Genomic DNA, 26566 nt, shown 5'->3' with positions numbered 1-26566 from the left:
ATGCTGCAGGATAAAGGCCTGTCGGAGAGCGAGGAGGCCTTCCGGGCCCCGGGAGCCGCGCTCGGCGAGGCCAGCGCCGCCAGCGCCGCCAACGCTGCCAACGCCCCGGAGCCCGCGCTGGCCGCGCCAGGCCTCAGCGGAGCCGCGCTCGCCAGCCCCCCGGGCCCCGGCGCCGACGTCGCCGTCGCCACTGCCGCCGCCGCCGAGCAGGTAAGGGCCCGGACGGCCGTCGCGTGGAGGTCGGGCGTCGATCTGTCTGCAGGGCCACCAGCGTCTGTCCAACCCGCCCCAGTACGGGCAGGACTGCCGCGCTCCCCCAGGCAGGGCGCCTTCTCTGCCTTTCGTCCTTCCTCCACTTTGCGCCCTCGAGGCTGCTCTGGGACAGGCGACAGGGGGGACCCCGCAGCGCAGCGAGCCCGGGAAAAGGGTCCGGCGCCTCGACCTCGAGAGGACGAGAGGCGAAAGCCTTGGGACCAGGTGGGGAGAGTGGCCCCTGGTCCGGTGGCTGCGGGAATCCGTCCAGCTCCGGGGGACGGATGTCACCGTGACCCTGTGCACGCCCTCTGCCTGTGCGGGTCTGCAGGCCGCGTCTGCGGGTCCTGCGCTGTCGGTCGGGGGCAGAGGTGCCCCTCCTGGGTCGGTGTGTCTGCCCGCCCGCAAGTCTGGCCCTGTTGGGTAGAGTGTTTATGTTTGTGTAGGAGTGTGTCGTTGACCCAGGCAAGGTCGGTTTGCGTGTCTTCTGTGGGCCCGTCTGTAGGTGCAGCTCCGAAGAAGGGAGATTCACTGATTACATTCACATTTTTAAAAATTCACCAATGGAACAGAACCATTTTGTGAAACGAAATCTGCCAGGACTCCAGGAGCCTGGGCTCCTAGCAGGGCTGGCAGTGTCCTGCTTGGCCCCTTGGGCCTGTGTCCCCCTTTCTGAGGGCTGCGCCTGTAGCCGTGGGCAAGGCCGACATGAATCCCTCCCTGCCCTCCCTAGACCATCGAGAACATCAAGGTGGGCCTGCATGAGAAGGAGCTCTGGAAGAAGTTCCACGAGGCGGGCACCGAGATGATCATCACCAAGGCTGGCAGGTCAGCGCTGGTTTTCCTTCGGGGTGGGTGACAGACGGGGGCAGTGGGGATCCCCAGGGGCTCTCTTAGCAGCCCCCTAGATCTTTAGCCCAGAGGACAACAACCCAGCCTCCTCCGCCATTCAGGCCTTAGCTCCTGGTCTGCCGGAGCTTCCGAACTGGCCGCGGGCAGCCGGTAGGGAACTGCACCACCGGGGAGCGGCGGGGACTGGAGGCAGGGGCGGGGCAGTATTATGCAAATGAAATGCAAATTCGGGTCACGCCGCCGGAGGTCCCAGCTCCAGAACTTTTGGGCTCTGGGGGTCTGGGGGTGGGGGTGCAGCTTTGTCCTCCTCCTTTTGGGGACCTGCCCAGTTGCTCAGGGTTGCATTGACTGGGGACTCGGAGATGCCCCTCCACAGATGGAGGAAGGGGACTGGACCATGTTTTCCTATTTCCCTAAATTTTGTGGGGTGGGGTGGTGGGGAGCGTGAACCCCAAGCCTCTCATCTCACGGGTGCCGCTCGGCCGTTGCCGGTCCCCTTCAGCCAAGGAGAAGGCACCGTTCGGCCCTGTGTGTGTGTGTGTGTGTGTTGTTCGGGGAGCAGTCCTCGGGTGGCTGCCAGAGAGGGATGATTTATAAAGTGGAAACATCTTTAAAATGCGCTGGTGTGTCTGTGGGAGAGACCTGGGAGGAGAGGGAGAGAGGAGGAAGCCGCGGACCCAGGCAGGATGGAGACATTCGCTGGGGTGGCGCGGCCGGGTGGGGCTGGAACCGCGAGGAGGAGGGCCGTTATCTGGTGAAGGGGGCTTGCTGCAGACCGAACCTGGAGAAAGTTCAGGTTCAGGAGTCCTTCCCCTCTACTCTGCCTCCTCCACCAGCTCACACTCGATTTTGGTCTCCGGGGTACAGTTTAGGTGTGAAAATGTCCCTTTGTCTGGCCGTGGGCCCCTAGCTGAGTTTTCTGAGGAATAAGACGGTGAAGCATCAGGCGCCAGGAATGTGGAATCCAACTTGGGGCTTCCGGTTCCGCTCACCTCCTTCCATCTGTGCAACCCTCCGGCCAGGTATTTTAGGGTCTCTGCTGTCTCCTCATTTCCATCTATAAAATAAGAGGTCTTTGTACAGTTGCCTGTAAAGCCCTAGCACAGCTCCTGGCACATGTAAGCACACGGTAAATCTAGCGAATGCCGTTCATCACAATTAGAGAAATGTCTGGCATTTACTCAGCGTTTTTCTTCTCCTTTTTAGAGAACTTCCGCCGAACCGCTTAGGGAATGATGCGTCGAAGAACATAAAAAGCTGGTGGTTTGCTGTACACAGGGTAGGGGTGCTGGGTCCTTCCAGTCTGCCCACTGACAGGCCTTGCAAAGTTTCTCTTGTTTTGTTGGGGTGGGGGTCTGGGCACTTCCCTGCCCTCTTGCCTAAGTCAGGGAGGTGGTACGGCCATCCAGGGCTTCTATCAGGGGAAGGAACAAGATGTCAGGGCTTGAGTTTGCTGCACTTGGCAATGGGGAGGGAAGATATATTGGGGGATGTGGTGATGAAGGGGGTGCCTCATGGAGCATTCACTGAGGACAGTGGGGGTGTCACAAGCCCTGCCTTATCCTAGCTGTGTGCACTTGGGGTAGTCCCCAAATTTCCTGTGGCTCAGAGGTATTTGTTCAAACCTGCCGTTCTTTCTGAGATTCAAACCAGGGATTTTGTGAGCAGTGCTTGGTAAATTGCTAAGTGGATTATAGGTGTGACTGGGAGAGGTGGTTATTTCTTGTTACTGCTGGGATCTAGGGAAGGAAAGAAGAGAAAGATCCAGAACTTCCATTTTTAGGCTGCAGAAATAACCTTGTCTCTTGAAAATGAATGGCCGGCATGCTCTTTGGGCATGCCTGGCCCCTGCCTTTTTAAACAAAAGGCATTTGTGATTCTCCTCAGTGGGGTTTCCTGCACCTGCATGAGGCCTCCTCCCTCCCTCTCCCAACACACACACACACACACACACACACACATCCCACATTTCCAGAGGTGACTGGCTTCAGGCAGATATTTGTGCCTGATCCTAATGGAGGCTTAGAGATGGACCTCAGGGAATGATGATAATAATTTTTAAATGGCCGTGATGATGTTGGCCAATTAAGGATCCATCGTAGTCTTTCATTTCTCTGGCAGAAAGTTTTCCTTGCACCAGCCTAGTGCTTAGGAAAGTCACTAGCCTCATCCCCTGCCAGCACGGTTCTCACAGCACCCCCTGCCTAGCTGCCCACTGGCTTCAGAGACCACTTTCACCGCTGGGACCCCTGTGTCCGCCTCCTCCTCCCGCCTCCCACCCACACAGCCTTGGAAGGCAGCTTGCTTTGCTCGGGCTCCTGGCTCCTCCGCGTTCTGTCCAGTGCCTCTCCCTGTTTTCTTCTTTGTGCTCTGTACCATCGGCCTTCCGGGACACTTCTGTTTCTCGATATCTCTCCTGAACCTTGAATCATACAATCCTAGACTGCCTGAGCTGGAGAACCAAGAGAAGGTAAACCCGACCCCTGAGAAGGGGAGGCATTTGGCGCTTGCCCATAGAAGCAGAGTTAGGCAGTTAGCAGGTTCTACACAAGCCAAGAAGTGATGCCCCGCCCCCCGAACGAAACCCCAACTTTGAGAAATCCCCTTGGTTGCTTGTTTATGGGGGCCTGCTCAAAGCGGAGTTCTTGTGCTGCCATAGAGACCCTGGCTGGTTAGGGGCACGACTGCTCTCTGGTTGAAGGAGAGGGGCTGGAGAAAAGGAGCCCGAATGTTCTCAAGCCAGTGTGAGTCCTTAGTTATGCCTTAAGCCCTCGAAGAGCTGACGGCCAAAGGGAAACAGGGTCTCCTTCATCGGACAGTGACTTTAAGTTCTCCGACAACGCGAGAGGGTGAATACCATGCCAGCCACAGTTCAAGACAGCCGATTTCTGAATGCTCACGAAGCCCTGATGTCGAGTGTCAGATGGGGCCAGAGTGTTCTCTAAGCCTCTCAGAAGGCTGAACCCAGAGAGTTTATGCCCTTAACTGCAGAGAGCAGGGTCCTCTCTGCTACCTCACATCTCTGCCAAGCTTGATCCATGTGAGAAACTGCCTTTTCTCCCAAACACAGATAAAAGTGAGCTCCACAAAATTTAAATAAAAACCTCCCCAATATGAAACTTTCCTAACCGTCTGACTGCTCTACTCCTAGGTCATGGTTTTGCCACCAGATAAATCTCTACTATCAGCCTTCATAGCCTGTTGAGTTCAATGTTGCTTGTGTTAGTGACAGTGAATTTGTGTTTGAAAAATGAACTACTGATGAGAACTCCTGTTGAACCTGTATTGTTTGTTATTCTGAGGCAAGGATTTGGCCCGGCTTAATCCGGGGCTTCAAAGCCAATTGCCCTCGCTCTGTATACAGAGCGTCAGAGCCCAGTGGCGTGGGTGATAAGAGAAGTAAGGGTTGAAGACACTGGGAAAGTGGGTTGGGGAGAGAGTGCTTTGATCTCTTTCTAAAGTATTTTCTGAAAGCAAAAGTCTATCAGAAGGAAGTGTCTTCAAAAAAAAAAAAAAAAATCTCAGAGAACCAACTGGTCTTCCAAAACAGCATCCATTCCACACACCCTCTTTCCTGCCCCCATCTTAGGGAAAATATTTCTGAAAAATGCTTTGAGTGAAGTAGAAAACTCTGTGCATGTGTGTGTGAGTGTGTGAATGTGTGTGTGTGTGTGTGTGTTAAGTGGAAATAAAGTACATTGCTCTGTCCATTGCTCTCAGAAATCATTTGGATACAAAAGCTTTGGTCTCAGTATTAAATGGCACCCCCTACCTCCCACCCCCAAACTCAGCCTTAGTTGCTGGGCCCCAGCCTGTTCCCAACACACCCAGAATTCTTCTTTAAGACCCTCAGACACTAGGGACAGAAAATAGATGGGGTTTTCTGTGGACCCCCTACCCTTTTCCTAAAGCCCTTTCCTTTCAAACTCTGGCCTCTGTGTGTGTGTACACATCTTTATGATATATACACACATATATAATTTTTAATGTCAATTTTATTGAAGTGGAACATTCCTGCAGAAAAGTGAACAAGTCTTAATTGTACAGCCCTATGGACTTCTACAAACTGAACACACCGGTGTTACCACCACCCGGATAAAGAAGCAGAACATTACTGACCCCCCAGCATCCCTCGTCTGCCCTCCCAGTCACCACTTCTCCCCACCTCAAAAGCCTTCTCCGGGCTTCTCACGCCTTGGATTTGATTTTGCACCTACATAGCTGCTCCTAGGATTCCTGAGCCCCAGGAAGCTGGGACTGCAGTGGACTTGGAGTTTGGGGTCCCCAGTGATTGGAGAGAATCTGTCCAATCCCCCAGGTCCTCTCTTCCCTGCTACCCCAGCTCCTTGCAGGATTGGTGGGGAGGGAACAGGTCAGCACCTTGAATTTGGCCACCCCCTTGGGCCCAGACCCGGGCACCCCACAGCTCTCTGAGCCCAGATGAAACTTGTTGGCCCCTCTCTCAGCATTGTTTGTATTTACTGGTTCGTTGCCAAAATCCAAATGCCCCAGACCCTTGCCCCGCACCCCGAAAGCCTCCAACACTGAGAAACGTCCAAGGAAGCTTGTTTTTAGCAGTTCATTCTAAAACCATTTCCTAGTATGGTAGATAAGGCTCCAGGCCCGCACCCTTCCACAGCCTGTTTCATGATCAGAGGAGAAACCCCCAGGCTTTCATCTCCTCCCGGCCTGGCAGGATAGGCGGCTTGTTTATCCCCTGGCGGAGCGGTTTCCGCGAGGTCCCCCAGAGTGCCCCAAGGGGGCGGGGACCCAGAGCCGGGAGAGGGGGACCGGCCTCGGAGAGGAGGCCCGCGGTGCACGTGCAAGGGGTGTGGAGGGGCGCAGGGAGCGGGCAGGACAGAAGGCTTGCGGAGCCCGCCTCTGGGTGGCTGCGGGTGCTGGGCACAGGTGAGACAGGGCTTCCCTGCCAGCCAGGTGCCAGGGCTGAGCGCCACACGGGCTGCTCAGAGTCACGTCTCCCCTCCCTGTCCCTCTGAGGGGTTCACTTCCCCCCAAAGGGGTTGGTTTTCAGGTATCTTTTTTCCATCCTAAATCACAGAAGCAGTTCAGAGGGTTTCATCTGTGGTTTCATCTGTTGCAACCGAGAGGACCTGTACAGTACAGGGGGAGTCCAGGGCAAGTCGCGGCTCCCAGGCCAGCCTGGCCCCTGTGGCCTGAGTCCTGCCCTTCTGGGGCACACTCCCATGCCAGGCCTCTGGGCTCCAAGCTCAGCCCCTCTGGAACCAAAGGGCAGATGCCATCAGCTGGGGCAGCAGGCTGGCAGGCTGGTGTGCCTCACTTTCTTCCTTCGCCTTTTGCACACAGCAGGCCCTTTATCCTTCTGGAGCCCCTTAGGTGGGGAGATGAGGGGGCCCAGGGTCCCCAGTGCCTGCGTCCTCCGTGGTCCAGAAACAGCTACCACACCAGACCTCAGAGAGATGAAAATACCTGTTTCCACGAAGGCAGGGGTGCTCACTGAGCCCGGGCCTGCTCATCCTGGAGCAGAGGACCTTTGAATCCGCCCTGAGACCACCTACCTCATCCTCCCTTCTGACTTCTGAGGGCTGCTGCCCTCGGAAGAGGGGAAAGGGAGGCAGAGGCTAGGAGACACCTTCCTGCCCTGCCCCAACTCACTCAGAACCTCCTGAAGGCTATTATCAGCTGGGAACCCAGTCCACATCCAGCTTCCAGGAGAGGCCAAATCACAGGACAGCGGCCCCAGGCCTTGAGCAGCTGAGCACAGGCTGCTCGCCTGCCTCCTAAGAAGTACCAGTCATGTTAGCCTGGCCTCCTGAGCTGCTGAGATGAACTGCAGTAGGGAGGGCCTTCCCTGGCGGGCCAGGGGTGAAGACTTCATCTTCCGATGCAGAGGGTATGGGTTTGATGCCTAGTTGAGGAGCTGGGATCCCACATGCCTTGGGGCCAAAAAACCACAACATAAAACAGAAACAATATTGTAACAAATTCAATAAAGACATCAAGAAAATGTTTTAAAAAATGTGGTAGGGAGTAGAAGGGGAAAAATAGGATCTAGTACCCCGCTGCCCCCCGCCACCAACCTAGATTATAAAGACTGTGGCAGTGGCTGCCCACTTTGTGGTCACCGGCCGGGGGGTGGGGGTGTGGGGGGAAGCCGGGGCTGTCCTCTGCTGTTGCCACCTGGAGTGATTGCAGGAGAAACAGGCCAAGTACAGGCCCTGATGCCGGGAGAGCCCCAAGTCACTCGGTGGCTGTTTCTGTAGCCCTTGCAAAATGGTAGCCTGCAGGGGACAGGATTCTTGGCCTTCCCCCAGGGCGTGGGGGGAGCTGAGGCAAGTGCTGCCTCTCTCCCTCCCCTTCAGTCTCAGGCCCACCCGGGGGTGAGGCCGGGCCAGGAACCAGGGGGGTGCAGGCTCCAGCTGCGCCCCCAGGGTTCGGCAAGGGGCTGGTAAGCAGGAGGCAGGGTTGGGTCTCCGAGTCCTCTCGCTCTGCCCGTTCTTGGAGAGGGGGTGGGGTGGACATTCGAAAATGCTTTCAGTTGACATCTGAGACAAATTCTTCCACACAGTTTATAAGTCCCTAGACTTGCAGCGAGAACTTCCCTCCTCCCTTCAGGCACGCACACATGCACGCATGCGCACTCCGCCGGGTCCGCAAACTCAAGTGCTCGGGCACACACAGGGTCAGGCTGCTCCCGCACCCCGGGCCCCTGGCAAGGCTCTCAAGGGCCCGTCCTTCAGCCAGGGAGGGTGCAGAGGCCAGGGCACCCTCTGCCTCAGGGTCCTGGGCTTGCTGTAGGGTCTGCGGGCTTGGGGGCGGGCCTTGATCCCTTCTAGAAGCCCTGCCCTGTCGAGGTAAGCTGGTTCCACGTTGATGCAATGGAAGACTCTGGTCATCTGTTCGTGAGGCGCTTAGGACAGCTTCTCTCGAGGGTCCCTGTGCTGTCTCTTGGCTTCGTGAAAGCCAGAGGTCCCCTGTTGGCTTTCCCAGAGTGGACCGCCTGGGCACTCTACTGGCTCTGGGGATCTGGATCCCAGTTGCCTTGGTTTGTCCTGCTGGATTTGAATCCTGCCTCTCTTGGAGACATCTTTGTAAAAGGTCGGCTAGGAAGCGTGCGAGGTTCTGATGAGGACCGTGAGGAAGTTCCTCGCTGGGGAAGTCCAGGGTCAGGGACCTGGTGACTGGGGGAGGGATAGCCCACAGGTATGTGTACATGTTGCTGTAGGTGTGGGTGCGCTGAGCGGTCCGACGTAGTGGCCCTCTCCAAAACGTCCCCTGAGCCTCAGGGTCCTGGACAGTTTCAGCATGGGCTGCAGGAACTGGAAGACTTTCTTTTTGATGAGTCTGTTTTCATGGAGGTCGGTCATACCACCGGTCTTCAGAGGAAGGAGAGCAGTCAGGGTCAGTGGTAAGAGCCAAAAGTGGACTCGTTCAGTCCACCCAGCAACCTATGAGATGGGTGTATTGACAACGTCCCCACTTTGGAGTGGAGAAGGAAATGGCAACCCACTCCAGTATTCTTGTCTGGAGAACTCCATGGATGAAGGAGCCTGGTGGGCTATAAGCCATAGGGTCACAAAGAGTCAGACATGACTGAGCAATGAACGCTTTCACTTTCTTTCACCACTTTAGAGATAGGGAAACCAAGGTGTAAAACATCCAAGCCAGTTGCCCAAGGCATCGTGGTTTGTCAGTGGTGGGGCCAGGCTGTGGACCGCGGCAGGGTGGTTCTAGAAAACCATGCTCTTCTCCTCAAGGTTCCTGGACTGACCTTCCCTGAGACCCAATTAGTGTGCACAGGCCCAGACAAGGCATTCACAGGGATAAACACCTCTTCTCCACACACAGCAGGCATCCAGAGACCCCACAGCACTCTCCTGCAAGTTAGTTTGAGGCTGGGGGTTTGTTTCCATAGAGACATGACCCAGAGGTGGCATCTCATGGACCATAAAGGAAGCTGCCAGGGATTCCCAGGTCTTCTGCTCTGGTCCCCTGGAATGACCCCCTGGAACTTCTGTTGTGTATGGATGACAGACAGGAGGGAGATGAAGGCAGCCTGGTTGGTGTTGAAGTCCTGAGCAGGGTCTCTGTGCTTCAGCTGCTCACAGCCACAGTCTGATAACTGCAGGGGCTCAGAGGAGCGGCTTGTGCAGCCCTTTCCTTGTAGGGGAGGTGGGAGGGGCTGGCCAGAGAGGGAAGCGATTTACACAAGGTCACGAAGCTCAGACGGGCCAAGATCTCGCCTGCCTGCTCTGTGCCGTCCCTCCCTCCCAGTGCTCTGTCCCCGCCCCTGCCTCACCCCTCGGCTTCCCCCAGGAGGATGTTCCCCAGCTACAAGGTAAAAGTCACGGGCATGAACCCCAAGACCAAGTACATCCTGCTGATCGACATCGTCCCAGCGGATGACCACCGCTACAAGTTCTGTGACAACAAATGGTAAGAACCTGGGACCCTACGTCACCTGCCTTCCCACTCATGCACACTTGTCCCCTGCCTGCCATGTGGTCTGGGGACTCACCAGTTAGTCCCAGTGACTGGCCAGATCCGCAGGCTCAGGCACCGGGCTTGCCGAAGCCACAGGGTCGTCTGCACACCTGCTGCAGATGGGGCGGGGGCTGGGGTGAAAACGAGCCACAGTGTTTGGGTCTCTGATGGATCTCAAGGGTCTGCGCTCTCCCCACGGCTGTGGACACCCGAGGGTGGGTGACTGGGCTGTGGGGTGATGCATGAGCCCCAGCGCAGGGCGGGTTTAGGCTCTGACAGGGCTGTGCTGGAGGTGGGGGTACAGCAGAAGGTAAGAGCCATTTTCCTTGGGGGCCTTGACAGTCCATACTTAGGTCTTGGACTGTGAATCTCTCTCCTGTCTCTCCACCCCCTTGCTCCTGCTTTTTTTTAATTCTTGTATTGTGTTTTTTTTTAAGTACTTTTTATTGGAGTGCAGCTGCTTTACGATGTTGTGTTAGTTTCCACTGCGGAGCAAACTGAGCCAGCCAGACATACACATCTATCCCCTCCCTTTGGACTTCCTTCCCGTTCAGGTCGCCAGAGTACAGTAGAGCTCCCGGTGCCACACAGCACGTTCTCATTCATTATCAGTTTTACGTATAGCACCAGTAGGGTATAGGTGTCACCCCCAATCTCCCAGTTCCTCCCACCCCCACCCACCCCAGGACCCTCCCTCTTAAGCTGCATGTCCACCATCCAGGGAGAGCAGGCAGGTTAAAGGCTGAACCCAAGCTGGGACCCAGTAAATGAAGGCGGTTTTTCCTGGGCCATCCTGTTCATGTTCCCCATCTGCCCCCGGAGCCTAGGACAGCTCCCGAGGAGAAAGAGGGAGGGATGAATGAATCCGCAGCCCAGCATGTGAGTGTGGCTGTGTGGGGTAAGAAGGTCGCAGAACCCGAGCCCAGGAGGCCAGGTTTGGTGGCCGGGTCCTGCCAAGAGCTCAGTTCTGTTCTTTCTCTGGGCTGGTTTAGCACTCAGGGCAGATTCTCCCTGAGCGGACAGCTACCAGCTAACTTCTCACCATTGTTTTGGGGGCAAGCAGTTTGAAAATCGTCTCTGTCGTCTGAGAAGCTACCTCCAAATAATGTTATTTCTAACATGTAAGAAGTGTAAATACAGCCCAGACACGGAAGTGCCTAAATCTCCCCATGACACACTTGTGATTAGCCCCTTCAAATAAACCATCACATTTCTCTACGATTTCCCTTTCTCTCTCTACTGCAGTGAGATACGGGAGGTTCAGGACAGCTGTCCCTCCCAGCACTGTCTCCTCTGCCTCCCCGCCTTTTACCCCCAAAGCCCTAAATGGACTGTGCGGTTGGCACCAGCAGTGATGTGGTTCTGGGGATTTGCTTTTGTGGGGTGGGAGACAGGTTCAGGCCTCTGGGGATTTGCTTTTGTGGGGTGGGAGACAGGAAATCTGGGCCCTCCAAGACCGCAGGACAATCACCAGCCGCGGCTTCTCCACCCTCTGTTGGCAGGATGGTGGCAGGGAAGGCTGAGCCGGCCATGCCTGGACGGCTGTATGTGCACCCGGATTCTCCTGCCACGGGGGCCCACTGGATGCGGCAGCTGGTCTCCTTCCAGAAGCTGAAGCTGACAAACAACCACCTGGACCCCTTCGGGCATGTAAGCAGGGGGCTGCCTGGCCTCAAGTGTGGGTGCTAGGGCAGGGAGGTGGGGTGCTCAGAGGTGCTCATCTGGAGAATCCATTCTCGGGACCCAGTCCCAGGCGGGTTTATGGGCCAGAGCACAGGGTCTGAGTTCCACAGTAAGCATCCTTCCCCTGGCACTTACTGGCTAGGTAACTTGGGGCAAGTTTCTTAGCCTTTTTGCACCTTAGTTTCCTCAGCCAGAACATGGGGATGACCAGGTGAAAATTAAATGAGATTATACATAAGGCATGTGGCGCCTAAGAGGCTCTAAATGAATGTCAACTATGATGGCTTCCCTTTACCGTTGTAATGAATCTGCCTGCAATGTGGGAGACATGGGTTCAATCCCTGGGTCGGGAAGATCCCCTGGAGAAGGGGATGGCCACCCACTCCAGTATTCTTGCCTGGAGAATCTCACAGACAGAGGAGCCTGGTGGGCTATAGCCCATGGGGTCGCAAAGAGTCGAACACATGACTGAGTAACACTTGATGACAATGACGACATGGATGGACCCACATCTCACAAATCTCAGCTTCAGTTTCCCCAAATCTGGCCTTGCTGGGGCCTAAGACCAGGAGATTGTCTTGAGAAAGAGTCATGGATGAGTTCAGAAGCTTCATCCCTGGCGTCTGCCTGGCCCCGCAGCCGCCTGCCCTGGTAAGGCAGGCCTCGCACTGGCTCCTGTGTCAGCCCCTTCCTGGCCTTGCCCAGGGCCTGGCTCTCACAAGAGCAACTCTGAAACCCCAGGGATGCTGCTGCTGACGCCCCGTCCAGGCTGCTGAAGCTCATTCTTTCCCCAGTCTGGCCCTGGCAGGCCCACAAAAAGCTCTTTATGTGGAAATGTTTAGCTCATACGTGTGGCAAACAGAAGCCTGGGGACCCAGTATCATCTGCCAGGGAGCAAGCCTCGCCCCTCTAGGTTACGCATGGTTACCCTGGAGACACAGGGTGGGGTGTTGATGGAGTGGGTGCCATCGGCTCCTGGATGCGGTTGCCCCGGCTGCACACTCATAACATCTGTGCGGGGCATGGTGGGGGAAGCAGGGGTGGGGGGCATGCAGGCACGTGCCTCTTTTACGCCTCAGTTCTGTTTCTGGGGAGCTGTATGCAAATCAGCACTCTGTGAATCATAGCTCCTTATGGAGAATGCCAGCGATGCGTCCTTTCTGGTTGATGGGTGTGTAATTGGCAAGCAGCAGCTGCTGCTGCTGCTAAGTCGCTTCAGTCGTGTCCTACTCTGTGCGACCCTATAGATGGCAGCCCACCAGGCTCCCCCGTCCCTGGGGTTCTCCAGGCAAGAACACTGGAGTGGGTTGCCATTTCCTTCTCCAATGCATGAAAGTGAAAAGTGAAAGTGAAGTCTCTCAGTCGTGCCCGACTCTTCACGACCCCATGGACTGCAGCCCACCAGGCTCCTCCATCCATGGGGTTTTCCAGGCAAGAGTACTGGAGTGGGGTGCCATTGCCTTCTCCATGGCAAGCAGCTCTTGGTTCTAATTTTCTCAGAGTCTGTTCAGTTCTCTTCTGAGTCATCAGCAATCGATAAACCAACAATTAGGAGAATGCTTAGTTAATATGATCAACTCATAACTTGTCTGTTTTGCAAGCAGCATGGGGTTTTCCCACACAGGGCAGGCAGATGCTGTTGGATGTGTGGGCCCCGAGGACATGCGCCCCTGCAGCCTTCCACAGGGGTGTCAACAGGCCGCCCTCCAAGGGGAAGGGTCAGCCAAGCCCCCACCTCTCAGATCACAGGGTCTTTTATGACCAAGGGCCAGAGAGACTGCTGTTCTGGCCAAGACTCTGCTCGTGATCAGCTCCTCTCTGGCCTCCTCTGCTTGGCCAGGCTCTGGGATCAACCTCGAAAGATTAGCGAGGGCCTCCACGGTGGGAGGTGGGGAGCCACATCTCTGCCCACAACTGCACGCACTCACACACTCACACACACAACCCAGGGACCGCCCACTGGGGTGGACAGAGCTGGGCGGGAGGTGGATCCTTGGGTGAGTGACCAGAAATACCCAGGGATCAAAGCTCTGGCGAGAGTTTTAGACACACAGATCGCTCTCATGGTTCCCAGCTGCAGGAATGTCTCTGAGGACCCTTCCACCTCCCTGGACCCCTGCAGAGAGGGCCAGGGGAGGGAGTCAGGTGGTTAAAAAGTGGGGCTTTTTTGGAAGCAGGAGGGTGTGAGCCGGCTTTCGTTGCCCAGCAGTAGGTTTCTCACCCTGGCTTGCTGCTTCAGTGGCTCCTCTGGGGTCCTGAAAGGGTTTGCAGTGGTCTTGAGCAGCCAGTGGGGCTGGCTTGCTGGGCTTGTGATATTGGGGGTGGCTATACTCGCCACACCAGCCTGGGGCCCTCCTCTCCTTGGCGGGGGGGCTATTCCCTGTACTAACTCAGCTTCCTCCCCGGAGGGTTGGGGTGTTAGAGTATCTTCCTTCTCCCCACCCCCACGTTTTCCCAACACGTGCAGTCTGTTGGTTACTGCACCCTCTGTGAGGCTGGAGGGGCTCATGGAGACAAGGTGCTTGTCTCAGGAGCCGGGAGTAACAAAGCACAGATGGACCCCTGCCTTCTGATGCCTAGGCCTGTGCTCCTTTGGCTTCTCCCCCCATCTTTCAGTACCCAGGGCTCCAGCTGTCAGATCTTCAGCAATCTAGAGCATCACTGGAGAGGTCACAGCCTCTGGCCCTGCAGGGAAGGGCTGTGGAGGATGAGCTAACTTCCTAGACATATCAAGGCAAAGTGGCCCATTTGAGCCTTGGCTTTCTGCCCCTTGGTCTGTGCCAACTGGAGCAGTGAGCTCTCCAAGTCGCCCTTCTTGGCTTCTCGGTGCAGGAACCTGGGAAAAAGCCATCTTGTACTGTGAACCTGCCCCTGACAAGTCCTCCCACACAGCTCACCTCCACGCTTTGCCATTTTTCCTAAAAGCTTCCAAACCTTAAGGAACTTTCTCCAGCCAGGTGGACAGTGGACTCCCCACTCAGGATCTCAGAGACATCGGCAGCTGTCTCCCACGTGCCACCCAGCCACCCAGGAGAAGGGTCCAGGGTCAGGAGCCCCTCAGGACATGTGTTCAGAAAAGATAGGATTGGCTTCTGATTAGAAAACTCCTGTGGGTTTTTGCTGTGAGTCCAGGAAAGCCCTCTGTTCTTGAGGGGTAGAGTCAGGGTGTGACCTTTAGGTTCTGGGCATAAGCCAGCAGCAGGGGTGGAAAGGGTTGGTGGCCTGGGACCAGGCTGCTCCAGGTCAGCTTCGCAGCTGTGGCTCTGCTGGCTAAGAAGACACCTGCCTACCTCCCCTCCTGCTCACTGCCCCCTGTCCCCAGCAGGGTCCTGTGCCAGGTGACCACGGGATGGGAAGAGAAGTTGCTCCGAGCACTTGAGGAGAGCCTTGCTAGGCTGGGGCCTGCATCCTGCAGCAGGAGGTGGAGATGGCTGATACCTGGATCTTGCTTTTCTCCTAATCTGGAGGCAGGGAGGGGATGGCTGCATGGTGTGTGTGTGTGTGTGTGTGTGTGTGTGTGTGTGTGTTTAGGGAGATGGCCATCTTCACCACCTCTGTGTCTTGCTTTTCTCCTAATCTGGAGGCAGGGAGGGGATGGCTGCGTGGGTGTGTGTGGGTGTGTGTGTGTGGGTGTGGGTGTATGTAGGGAGATGGCCATCTTCACTACCTCCTGTGTCTTGCTTTTCTCCTAATTTGGAGGCAGGGAGGGGATGGCTGCGTGGTGGGTTTGTGTGGATGTTTGTGGGTGTGTGTGTGTGTGTGTGTGTACAGGGAGACGGCCATCTTCTCCACTTCCTGTGTCTCTGGACTCCCACGTTGCCGAGGAGAAAGGTTAGCTTGTGATTGCTCACATAGTCAGTCTGAGCCTTGCAGAGGCTGAGTTAGCCCCAGACTGCGGACGTGGGCTCCCCGGGCCACAGAATGGCACAAGCACCGTCCCCTCAGTCTGCTTCCTCTGCCAGCCGCGGGCCTCTTAGCCTAGTCAGTTACTCCTGAGCCTTGGGATCCAAGCTCAAATGCCACGGCTTCAGGGAGACAGTTTGGGGCCCCCATTATATGCTCTCAGCGCACCACACACTTTTCCATTCGAGTACTTGCCACAGTTATGATTTTATACTTGTTTGTCAACTCTGTTTTTAAATAGGAAATACATTCATATGATTGAAAAATCAATCAGTGAACAAATGAAAAAGGTCTGCAGTGAGCCATCTCCCTCCACTGGTTCCCCATCCACCTAGTTTCTTCCAGCTCTGGCCACAAGGAACCAGTGTTACTAATTTCTTTTCTGTGTTTCTTTTTGCACATGCAGTCAGAATACAGCGTCTCAGATCCCTTCTTTCTGACACAGAAGGTACCATGTTGTAAACACTTTGCACCTTGCTTTGTAAACCCAGTGTCTCAGAGATCATTTCGTTCATGTAGATCATTTCATCATTCATTCATGCGTCATTCCTTTCACATAGCTGCGTAGAATTTCATCCAACGATTGTTCCGTTAATCATGTAGCCAGTCCTTATTGAAGGAATTCGATGTTTCCCTGTCTTTGCTCTTTCGATTACGCTTGTACATATGTCACTTTATACCTCTGCCAAGTATTCTTTGTGATAAAGTACCTGTTTGAGGGATATATGGATTTGCAATTTGTCACCCTGTCCTGCATTGGCGTCGCAGCGATGTGTCTTCCCACCGTCGCTGTGGCCTCACGAACATGGTGGGAGAGAAAAGTTTTGGATCTTTTCCAGTCTCGTGGCTGAAATACAGATATCAGTTTTAGCTTCAGTTTCTATTTCCTTTATTATGAGTAAGCATAAGCATCTTTATATATATATATATATGTGTATATATATATATATCTCTTCTCTTCTGTGAATGTCTGTCTTTATCCTTTCTCATTCTTAGGTTACTTTTTAAAAAATCACCTATCCATTCTAGAAGCTTTTATAAGCTAGAAAGATTTAGCTCCCATCTGTGATGTCGAGTTGCTTATATGTTTTCCGAGTTTGTCACTTGCCTTTTGGTCCTGCCTGGGGTGGTAATCCTACACAGACGTTTTTGATCGACTGTGTCAGTCTTTTCTCTATGGGTTCTGGATTTTGAGTAATTGAAAAGCCCCAATCCATTCCTTACTTATAAGGGATTTTTCTTGTGTTTTCTTATAGTATTTTATGGATTTATTATTACATTTAAACCATTGGCCCCTTTTCAATTTATTCTGGCATTCGATACCAAGTGTGAATCCAACTTTATTTTTTTTTCTAGAGAGCTATCCAGTGGTCCCAACACCAATAACTGACTGGCCCTCTCCCCTCTCTGGTTTAGGACACTCTCTGGTTCTGTACAGTAAATCCCCTCCTGAATCTGTGTCTGTTCCTACGCCAGTGCTTTTACCATTGAGACATCATAATAGGTTTTAGTGTCTGGCAGACTCGGTCCTTCCCCATTGCTCTTCTATTTCAAAGTTTTCTTGGCTGGTCTTATCTTTTTTTTTTTTTTTTAATGAGCTTTAGAATAAGCTTGCAGTGTTGAGAAAAAAACTTACTGGTGTTTTTGTTAGAATCACTTTAAATTATAAATTTCCTGGGGTGGGGGGGCACTGATCATGATGCCTTTCTCTTCATTGAAGCCTGCCTTTTGTCTTTCAAAAGTGTATTCAAGTGTTTTCTTCGAGAGGCCCTTCCCATTTCCTGTCATCGTGTTTGTTACTATCATCAATGCAGTCTTTCATCTGCCACTTTTTCTCACCACTGGATTTTGGATTTTGGATTTTGGATTACCTTGTCAGTTTCCCACTAGACGGTAAACCAGGAGTTTTTTTTTTTTTTCCTGCTGCCAGGCAGTGTGAGTGGCAGTGAGCAGGAGCGAGTGTTACTTCTCTCAGTAACTCAGTAACCTGCCGAAGCGGGGTTTACTTAGAGAAGGCACTTCCTCTGCTGGGAGCTGATGTCCCCACAAAGCATATGCCAGGGGGGACCCAGAACTACTGATCTCTTTCTTTTCCTCCCACATTTGCTGAGCCCTGACGATGTGCCAAGCCTTGCTGGGTGCTTTGGGACACAGACTCCCCACCCAGCTCTGCCCACCCTCCCTGGCCAGGAACAGGTGCAGGTATGAGCTGAGGCTGGGAGATCAATGCTGATGCTGGCTCTGCTCCCATCACTGTCTAAGGCTGAGCAGACACCTGCACCCTCTTGAGCCTCAGCTCCCTGTCTGTTACAGTGGGCCGGAATACTAACACCTGTTAATACTTTGGGGCTTCCCTGGTGGCTCAGTGGCAAAGAATCCGCCTGTTAATTTGGGAGGTGCAAGTTTGATCCCTGGGTCGGGAAGATCCCCTGGAGAAGTAAATGGAAACCCGCTCCAGTTGGTGGGCCTCAGTCCACGGGGTTGCAAAGAGTCGGACATGACTTAACAAATGAACAACAGCAACAACAATTAATACTTTACAGGGATGTTGTAAAGCTTAACTGTGTGCTGTGTGGACAGTCCTCAGCACAGGGCCTGGCACAGAGGCTGTGCTCTGTCCACACTGGCTGGCAGAGAAGGCGCCCCGCCTGCTGCCCTGGGCGTGAGGACTCGGGCCTGCCCAGTCCAGGCCTCTTGAGTCAGCTGACGGGCCGTCCAACTCAGTCCTGGGTTGGGTCTTCTTTGAGCCAATCTCTGGGCCTCTCTGGTCTCAGTTTGGTTTTCTTCTTTTTAAAACTTTTCTGAGCTGCAGATCCTGTCTCTGTCCCAAACCTCTTTGTGGGGCAGGACAGGGTAAGAAGGATGATGGAGAAGGTCATCTCAGAAAGTACAAATGTGAGGCAGGAAACAATCTGGTTTTAATATTTGACGGGCAGACGTTAGCCCCACTTGTTGTGTGGCCAGCATCCAGATACCCTGCGCATTCGAGGTGCGACAGGGTCTGGTAGATCCTCGTCTCCCACCATGATTAGTTGAAACTTATCATTAATGACCGAGCTTGTGGTTGAGAGCAGTTCATGCTCTCTCCAGGGCCGTCTGGAGTCTTCTCGGGATCCAGTCTCCCACCAGCTGTGTGTCCTTGGGCACGTCACGTTCCCACTACTCACCTCCTGTTCCTCATCATACAGATGAGGAGGTGGCACTAGAGTGATCGCTGTGGCCTGCCCTTCCATGCCCTAATGTTCTGTGATTCCAGCGCAAATGAATCTGGGCCTCGTTAAGCTAAGCACGCCATGCTGATCTCTCAAGGAGATGGCTGTTTGGCGCTATCACAATTGTTAAAATAGAACAGGCTTCTGAATTGTAGCCAGAATATAATGAACCCCATCGCTGTAGAGCAGTGATGATGACGGGACCAGCCGTGTAGTGGGGTTTGTTGACGTGGCTGGCCCATTTGGCCCCATGTCCTCTGCAAGAAATATAAATGTGAGACTCTGGCAAAATAGTTTAGTGTGGCGCCCGAGGAACTTCCGAGGAAAGCCAGGTGTGAGTCACCGAGCTGGTTTCCCGTTCTCCCAGGCAGTCAGGGCCGATGCTCCAGCTTGAGTCTGCATTAGTTCAGTGGCTGGAACTTTCTTCCACATACCTGCCCAGGTTCCAGACTGGCAGAATCAGGAAGGGTGTTTGGGACCACGTAGTCGAAGGCCTCACTGTACAGATGGGGACTGCGATGACTGGAGGGCGAGCGCTTGCTCAGGACTGGCAGCTGATGGGCAGAGACCCGCAGACACTTCTGGGCCCCTCTTGGCTTCCCTGTGGCTGGGGTTGGGCTCCCCTAGGAGCCCCACCTTCCTTTGCGAGTCTGGCAGTGGCTCTCTCCCCCAGATTTCTCTGCCCACCTGTCTGGTTCACTCTCCTAGAAGGTGTGTTTGGCAGTGTCTCCACCCTTGTCATTAAGGACCATGTCTGATGGATGGGCTAAGGAGTTTGACCTTTATCTCAAGGGCAAGAGGGAACCATCAAAGGTGGCAATAGGAATAGAAGGGAAGTGGCATGTGAAGTGAAGTGAGGGGTTAGTCTCTCAGGCGTGTCCAACTCTTTGCAACCCCATGCTCCTCTGTCATGGGATTCTCCAGGCAAGAATACTGGAGTGGGTGGCCATTCCCTTCTCCAGGGGATCTTCCCAACCCAGGGATCGAATCCAGGTCTCCTGCATTGCCGGCAGATTCTTTATTGTCTGAACCATCAGGGAATCCCAGAGGCCAAGTATTGAGCCTTAAATATGGCAGGAATGGTGGTTGGTGGTGGTGGTGGGAAAATGGGAGGAAGATGGAGAAGTACAAAGGGCCTTGCCTTCAACCAAGGGCAGTCTTCCTGGATGAACCAGAAGGTTCTGAGCAAGGGAATGAACTGATCTTTGTTTTACAGGTGGAGTCACAGGGCGTGGTCACTGACCAGACCCGGAGGCGGGGGACAGTGAGGGGCCCGGGGGCCTGACGATGCCCAGGGCTCTGACTGCTTAGGTGGCAGAGGTGCAGGGTGGCTGTGGTCCGTCCCAAGTGGTCCTTAGGGATGGCACAGCCTCACTGCTTGGGGACTGCAGCGCCTGCTCTGGGTTCTGTCTGCCTCCTGTGTGTTCTCACCTTGGGCCCCCCATCACCCCCACCCCCCACCCACGGGGGTTGGAGTGACTGAGGCTAGCCCTGCATGCCAGGGGCTGGAGCGTGTAAGTGATCACAGAAGGACTATCTGTGCACATGTTCAATCACTACTTTTGCCTGAACCATGCCTTAGAGTTTATCCTATGGGCAAAGAAAGATGAGGGAGGAGGGGACAGGGAGTTTGTGGTTATGGCCCAGGACTTCCTCTTCCCATAACCTGGTCTTGCACTCACTTGTTCCTGCTTTGGAGTAAAGGAGGAGCCTGGAGGTACAAAAGGAATAAAAGATATGGCCCTTTCTCTTGAGGAGTTATAATTTAACTGAAGAGACAAGATGGAACAGGAAGCCGCTGGAAGCAGCACCATAGCTCAGTAGACCGTACTGTGGAAAGGAAGCTTCAGAACTGGGAGTTTAGAGCAGGCCTCAGGTAATCTGGGACGACTTCCTGGAAGAGTTGGGCCTAGAAGGTGAGGGAGAATGGGGGCAAAAAGATCAAGACAGCAGAGAGAACTACAGGTGCGGAGGTGCAGAGGCAGGAATCCGGCCTCTAGGTCACCTCCCAGGCACTCAGCTGCTGGGTCTTCTGAGACCTTGGCACCACGCAGGGTGACAGAGGAACCTCTGGGGACTGGGCGGTGTGTCCCCAGCCCCAGCCGCTCTCCCCAGAGCCCCTCCCTGGGCTCCCGGAATGGACAGTCCAGGGAGGCCTCCCGGCTTCAGCCTCATTCTGAGTGTTTCGCCTGGCAGGCCCCGCGTTGGGCAGTGGATTCCCCAGCTGCAGATGGGATCTGGGCTCGGGGGGCTCTGTGTTTGTCCCAGGAGGCTCTGGAGGTTTGTCCCTGAGAGTCGATCAGGGGAGGGGCCAGTGCAGAAGGTGGAAGAGTTCTTGCTGGAGCTGCCCAGCCAGACCCAGAGGCCAGGGCAGGGCAGAGCCCGCAGCCTGGGTGCCGGACCACCCACTCCCTCAGCTGAGCTTCTCCCTGGGCCGCCTTCCTTCCCAGGGGGTGAGGAGGCCAAGCCCCGCCAGAGGAAGCCAGGCTCTGAACCCTCGCTTGGCAACTCAGTCACTCGGGGGTTAAATCTCCCACTAAGCTTCAGCCGAAGGCCGGTCCCTGGGAACCTGGGGGTGGGGAGAGCCAGCCCAAGAGAGGGGCACTTGCTGGTGGAGAGAAAGGAGCTCCGCCAGGGACCAGCCTCGTCCAGCCAGGAGGGGAGCTGAAGGGTTAACAAAAACCCGCGCTGTGCTGATAAAATGCCCCAAATGCCTGTCCTACCTCCAGTGGGGAGGGTGTCTGGCAAATGTCAACGATAAAAAATACATTTTAATGGCACATGATGCTGCCGCTACCGTGGGGCACGGCCGAAGGAAGAGGCTTTGGGGCCAAAACTACCGTGTGCTGGTCCCAGGGCTCCGGGCTGAGTGTCCCAGGCTCTTGGCCTCTCTCCCCAGGCACCCACAAGGGCTGGGGGGATGCCTGGGGCCTCCGGTCTTCCTCCGGCCTTGGTACTGTGAACTTCAGCCCATGACAGCGCTCCCCTGCCCAGGCTGTGGGCTGCCTGGGGTGGGTCTGAAGGCCGGGTGCATCAGGGTGTTCTCAGCCTCCGCTCTGCAAGTCCTCAAGGGACAGGCGCCCGCCCAGACCAGACAGATCAGAGTTCATCTTCCTCGGCGTCCCCCTCCCCCGTCCTGCAGACCCTGGGCTGAGAAGCGGCTTTCACTGCTGACAGTCATGAGAGGAGGGGCTGAGCGCCCACCATAGGGCAGGTCCCACATACGTGGGGAGGGGTGAGCTGGAAGAGGCAGCCCGCAGGGCTGAAGGCTGGGGCTCAGAGAAGCCCAGGTGTTGCCTGGGGTCACACAGTCAGTGGCACCTGGACTTTTGCCTGCATCTCAGTTCTGCCTACTAACACTGTGTCGAGTCACTGGTGGCCTTTAAATGGTTCCATCCCCCATTACTACAGTAAAGGGGCTGTCATCTGGGAGGCCCTGAGACCAGGCATTAGTGCTGAAGCAGACAGGCCAATGGGTGCCCCTGAGGTTAGTTTGGGGCCCAGGGGCCGGGTTCTTCACCCTGGGAGGTATTTGGACCCTTCTGGGCTCAACCCCCTGTGGTCAAACCCTGGAGCCTTGGGCGTTCAGGAGAAGGAAATCCAGCCCCAGGCGGCTGGACAAGGCTGAAGACAAGAGGGTGGGGACCTGGCGCTGACAAAATACCCTTCTCTTCCAGATCATCCTCAACTCCATGCACAAGTACCAGCCGCGGCTGCACATCGTGAAGGCCGACGAGAACAACGCTTTTGGCTCCAAAAACACAGCCTTCTGCACCCACGTGTTCCCAGAGACTTCCTTCATCTCTGTGACCTCCTACCAGAATCACAAGGTACAGTCCCACAACCGCCCCCAGCGCAGACACATTTCTGGGCCACGAGGGAGGCAGGCAGTGAAGCCCCGGTGCAAGATGGGCAGGGCAGTCGCTTCAGGAACCCGCTCAGTCTCCCGCAGAGCCATGAGAAATGAAAGACGTGCGGGGGAAGGAGACGAGGCTCCTGATCCCCAGCACAGGGTAGCTGTCTGTGGTCCATGCTGGGGACAGACAGAGATGGCAACTGGGAACACCGGGAGCGTGGAGCTTGCCTTGTGGCTTCACTGTGGGGCCCTTTTGTTCTGCAGTCTTCTCCCTGGTGGGATTCTGGGCCTGCAGAGAGTAGGGAAGGAGGGTGGGAGAGGAGCCCTTTGTTACTGCCAGCAGCGGGGGAGCAGGTGATTGAGCCATTCAGAAGCCCTTCCCCCCGGCACGCTCCTGGCACATCCTGGCCCACCTCCTGCCCCGGCCCGACCACCCCAGACTGTCTTCTGATCCCCGAATGGGCTATCCCATTTCCTCCTTGCCTGTGCCCAAGCTGCCCTTCCCTGAAGGCTTCTACACCTGTGTTGGGACTGGTTGGGTGTGGGGGAAAGATTTTAGGCAGAAGAGGGACAAGATTGTCCCTCTTGTGTCAGATTGTGTCAGACTGGCGTTTAGGACAGGCAGGCAGAACCTGATGTGGCAGTTGTGCAGGATGGGGAGATGTGGGTGGGAAGCTGTTACAGGCCCCAGGAGAGAGTGACGAGGGGCTGAATTCAGGAGCACAGGACATAGAATGGGGGTCTGCCGCTAGGAGAACGGGTAAGAGGTGCGGCAAGAACTTCAAGGCCGGGGAGGCTTCTGCAAGATGCCACTTCCCCAGATGCTGCCCGGGGTTCTGAATGTGCCTGTGGTTGGGGTGCGGGGCAGGGCCGGCCCAGGCCTCTCTCCCATGACTCCTCTGTGCCTCCTCTCCTGACAGATCACACAGCTGAAAATTGAGAACAACCCTTTCGCCAAGGGATTCCGGGGCAGTGACGACAGTGACCTGCGTGTGGCCCGGCTGCAGAGGTGGGGGCCGCCCCGCCCAGGGGGGCTGGGGCGGGTGGATGGAGTTCAGGCACATGAATGCGGGGACCCTCAGAGTATCTCCCCTCCCTTCCCGTCTCCGGCTGACTGTCTTTCCCTCACCTCCAGCAAAGAATACCCCGTGATCTCCAAAAGCATCGTGAGGCAGAGGCTCGTCTCCACCCAGCTGTCGTCCAAGCCTGACGTCAGCCCCCTGCACGGAGCTCACCAGGCGCTCCAGCACTACCAGTATGAGAACGGGGCTCACATGCAGTTTGCTGCGGCCGAGCCCCAGGACCTTCCCCTCAACACCTTCCCAGCCCAGAGGGACTCCAGCCTCTTCTACCACTGCCTGAAAAGACGAGGTAGCTCACTCCTGGTCTGGATGCCCCGGAGGGTCGGGATGGGGGTGACGCCCTCCCCACAAACACTCCCCACTGCACATGTGAGCATGCGGCCGTGCATGGATGTGGGTGCGCGTACACACTCACACACACACACACTGGTTGTTGTGGCCTGGGACAGCGAGCGTAAAGCGTTGGGGACCATGGTCAGGCTCAGTGCTTCTTGCTTTGCATGCAGAGAGCTTGTGGCCGGGGTGTCCCCTAGACAAGGATTTTAGGCAGAAGAGGGACAGAGATTGGCATTGAGGACAGGCATGTGGAACCTGCCACGACAGTCGTGTGGGATGGGGTGATGGGGAGTGGGTGAGGAGGACAGAGGCTGTTATAGGCGTCGGGGAGAGAGCGATGAGGGCGGAACTGAGCGCACAGCGGGCGGGGAGCAGAAGCTAGGATCGGAGGGTCTGCTACAAGCAGTCCCCAGTCCCAGCTGTCCCTTGGCAGCCGCTGCTTTGGGCACCTCCTTGGGGTGGGCAGAGGACAGAGTGAGCCAGGCACTGCCTCTGGGCATGGGGGAGGCGGAAGCATCCCAGTCCAGAATTTGTCATTTGTAGACGCGACCTCCACCCTGACCCTGGGAGTCCTGGCCGAGCTTGGAGTCCTGGCCAAGCTCAGTTTCCCCACCCCATCCCATCAGATCTCCAGAGGCTTCTTGAGAGTGGATGGGGGCTGTAGGGGGATGTAGACTGGAGGCCAGGAAAATAGGCCACGGACCTGTCCGTGCTGGCTTCTTTGTGAGGGAGAGGAGTTCGAGCCAAGAACTAGAAATCTGTGCCCTGGTACAAGGATTCAAGTTTGTCCTCTATAAAATACCAATGATTAGTATTACTGTGTCAGAAGTCCTCACAGGACCACTGAAATTCTCTTGGGAATGGGTTTAGGGACTTTGCTTGCTGCGCAGAATGTTCTTTCAGCCCAGCTCCTAGGGACCACCCTGGAAGACTCCTGAGTAGCCACTGCACCAGTCCTATTAGAACTAGTGACCTCAAACAAGGGCTGGCAAACTGTGGCCTTTGGACCAAATCTGGCCTGCAGTCCATTTTTGTTCTATCTGTGAGTCATACGAAATGGTTTTTATATTTCTAAGTAGTTGAAAAAAAAAATCAAAAGAAGACTCTTTCGTGATATATGAACATTCTATGAAATTCAAATTTTGGTATCTATAAATACAGTCTTGTTGGAACACAGCCATACACATTTATTTACCTATTGTCTATGGCCGATTTCCTGTTGAGAATCCCTAGGGAAGATAGAAGGACGGAGGCCAAGACAAGTAACTGGACAAGTGTTCTTAAATTTGTAGAGTGGGCTGCTGCCCAAGTGCTCAGGCCTGGGTTATCCCTGGGTCCCAGGGGTGGATGAGCTCGTCCAGAATCAAGCCTTCTTGCTTGAGGATGTTGAAAGATACACATCCATGGCCTGGGGCACTTAATGTCATCTTTCCCCCCAACAGCGTATATTAGCTTCGCCTTAGAAGTGCAAGTCACCTTTTACTTATTAACAGCTCTATTTCTTAATTGTGTAAACCCTGTTATGTTGGAATCTGCGTAATGACAATCTGATGGGACTTCTTTGAACATACATAGGGTTTACTTCCTCTTCTGAAAGCAACAGGAACGTGCCTGTGAGTAGCTTTGGCTTGCTGAGGCCTTCCTGGGAGCGGAGGATGGAGGCAGAAGCACTGTGGCTTTAATTTTCTGGCTAATTCAGACAGCTTGTAGCCTCTGGGCCTGGTGTGGCCTGGCAGTCGCTTGCACTTTCCTTGGCCAGGGTGGGCCTGGCCTAAGAATGCCAGTGCACATTAAAGCCTCTTACCGTCCCCAAGAGTTAGGGCGGCAAGGGATCAAAGGCATACGCTGCCTGGCTAAACACATCACTCAGTGTCCAGTGATGCGGTGTCCCCCGGTGGCCTTTGAGCGCAGTCCATGATCTGACCACTTCTGGGCTACTGCCACCTTATAAAAGCTGTCACTGATTAAAATGGTCTGGGAGTGCCATTGCAGCGTGGGGCACCCCCCTCCCACCAATGACAAGGATAGGCTGTCCTGGCATCCAGCTGGGGGTCGGGGAGGGGGTGTTCTGGGCCCTGGGCTGGTGGACCTGGCTCTTCCTGAGGTTTCTTTGTCTTCCAGCAGACAGTGCCCGCCACCTGGACTTACCCTGCAAGCGATCTTATCTGGAAGCACCCTCGGCGGTGGGGGAGGACCATTATTTCCGTTCTCCCCCGCCCTACGACCAGCAGATGCTGAGCCCCTCCTACTGCAGCGAGGTGACCCCACGAGAGGCCTGCATGTACTCAGGGTCGGGGCCCGAGATCGCGGGGGTGTCCGGGGTGGACGATTTGCCCCCGCCCCCGCTGAGCTGTAACATGTGGACGTCCGTGTCCCCTTACACGAGCTACAGCGTTCAGACCATGGAGACTGTGCCTTACCAGTCCTTCCCCACGCACTTCACCGCCACCACAATGATGCCCCGGCTGCCCACCATCTCCGCCCAGGGCTCCCAGCCGCCGGGCAACGCCCACTTCAGTGTCTACAATCAACTCTCCCAGTCTCAGGTCCGAGAGCGGGGCCCCAGCGCCTCCTTCCCCAGAGATCGCGCCCTCCCGGGCGCCGTGTGCGAGCGGAAGCCGCCCTCGCCGCACCTGAACGCGGCCAACGAGTTCCTCTACTCGCAGAGCTTCTCCTTGTCCCGGGAAGCCTCCTTACAATACCATTCAGGCATGGGGACCGTGGAGAACTGGACTGACGGATGACTCCCAGGTCCCCTCCGCAGCCCCTGGACCGTGTTAACCCAGTCTTAACCTCTGAGGGTTGGCCTGCTCCCTAACCAAGAAACCCAGCAAGGTATTTCAAAGGGTGGGGTGCAGTGTGCCCCCGGCGCGCCTGTATTTGGAGAGCACCTATCTTCTGACATACAACTGAGGCCCCGACAAAGC

The 26566-nt window shown here is 55.3% G+C and overlaps 1 protein-coding gene across 2 annotated transcripts; it reads left to right on the top strand.

Moving 5' to 3' along the window:
* On the top strand, window positions 1-26566 carry TBX4 (T-box transcription factor 4). 2 transcript variants are annotated; one of them, XM_019980753.2, is made up of 8 exons: window positions 1-210; window positions 986-1080; window positions 9400-9519; window positions 11070-11217; window positions 22043-22195; window positions 23142-23230; window positions 23357-23592; window positions 25764-26566. In XM_019980753.2, exons 1-8 carry the CDS (start codon window positions 1-3, stop codon window positions 26381-26383), a joined length of 1671 nt encoding a protein of 556 aa, XP_019836312.1. In that variant the 3' UTR covers window positions 26384-26566. The 2 variants fall into 2 exon arrangements, with proteins under 2 accessions (XP_019836312.1, XP_019836311.1); XM_019980752.2 differs by having other exon boundaries at window positions 25761-26566.

This window comes from Bos indicus, chromosome 19 (assembly GCF_029378745.1).
Source record: "Bos indicus isolate NIAB-ARS_2022 breed Sahiwal x Tharparkar chromosome 19, NIAB-ARS_B.indTharparkar_mat_pri_1.0, whole genome shotgun sequence".
NCBI lineage: Eukaryota > Metazoa > Chordata > Mammalia > Artiodactyla > Bovidae > Bos > Bos indicus.
This window is presented reverse-complemented; position numbering and strand designations above follow the sequence as displayed.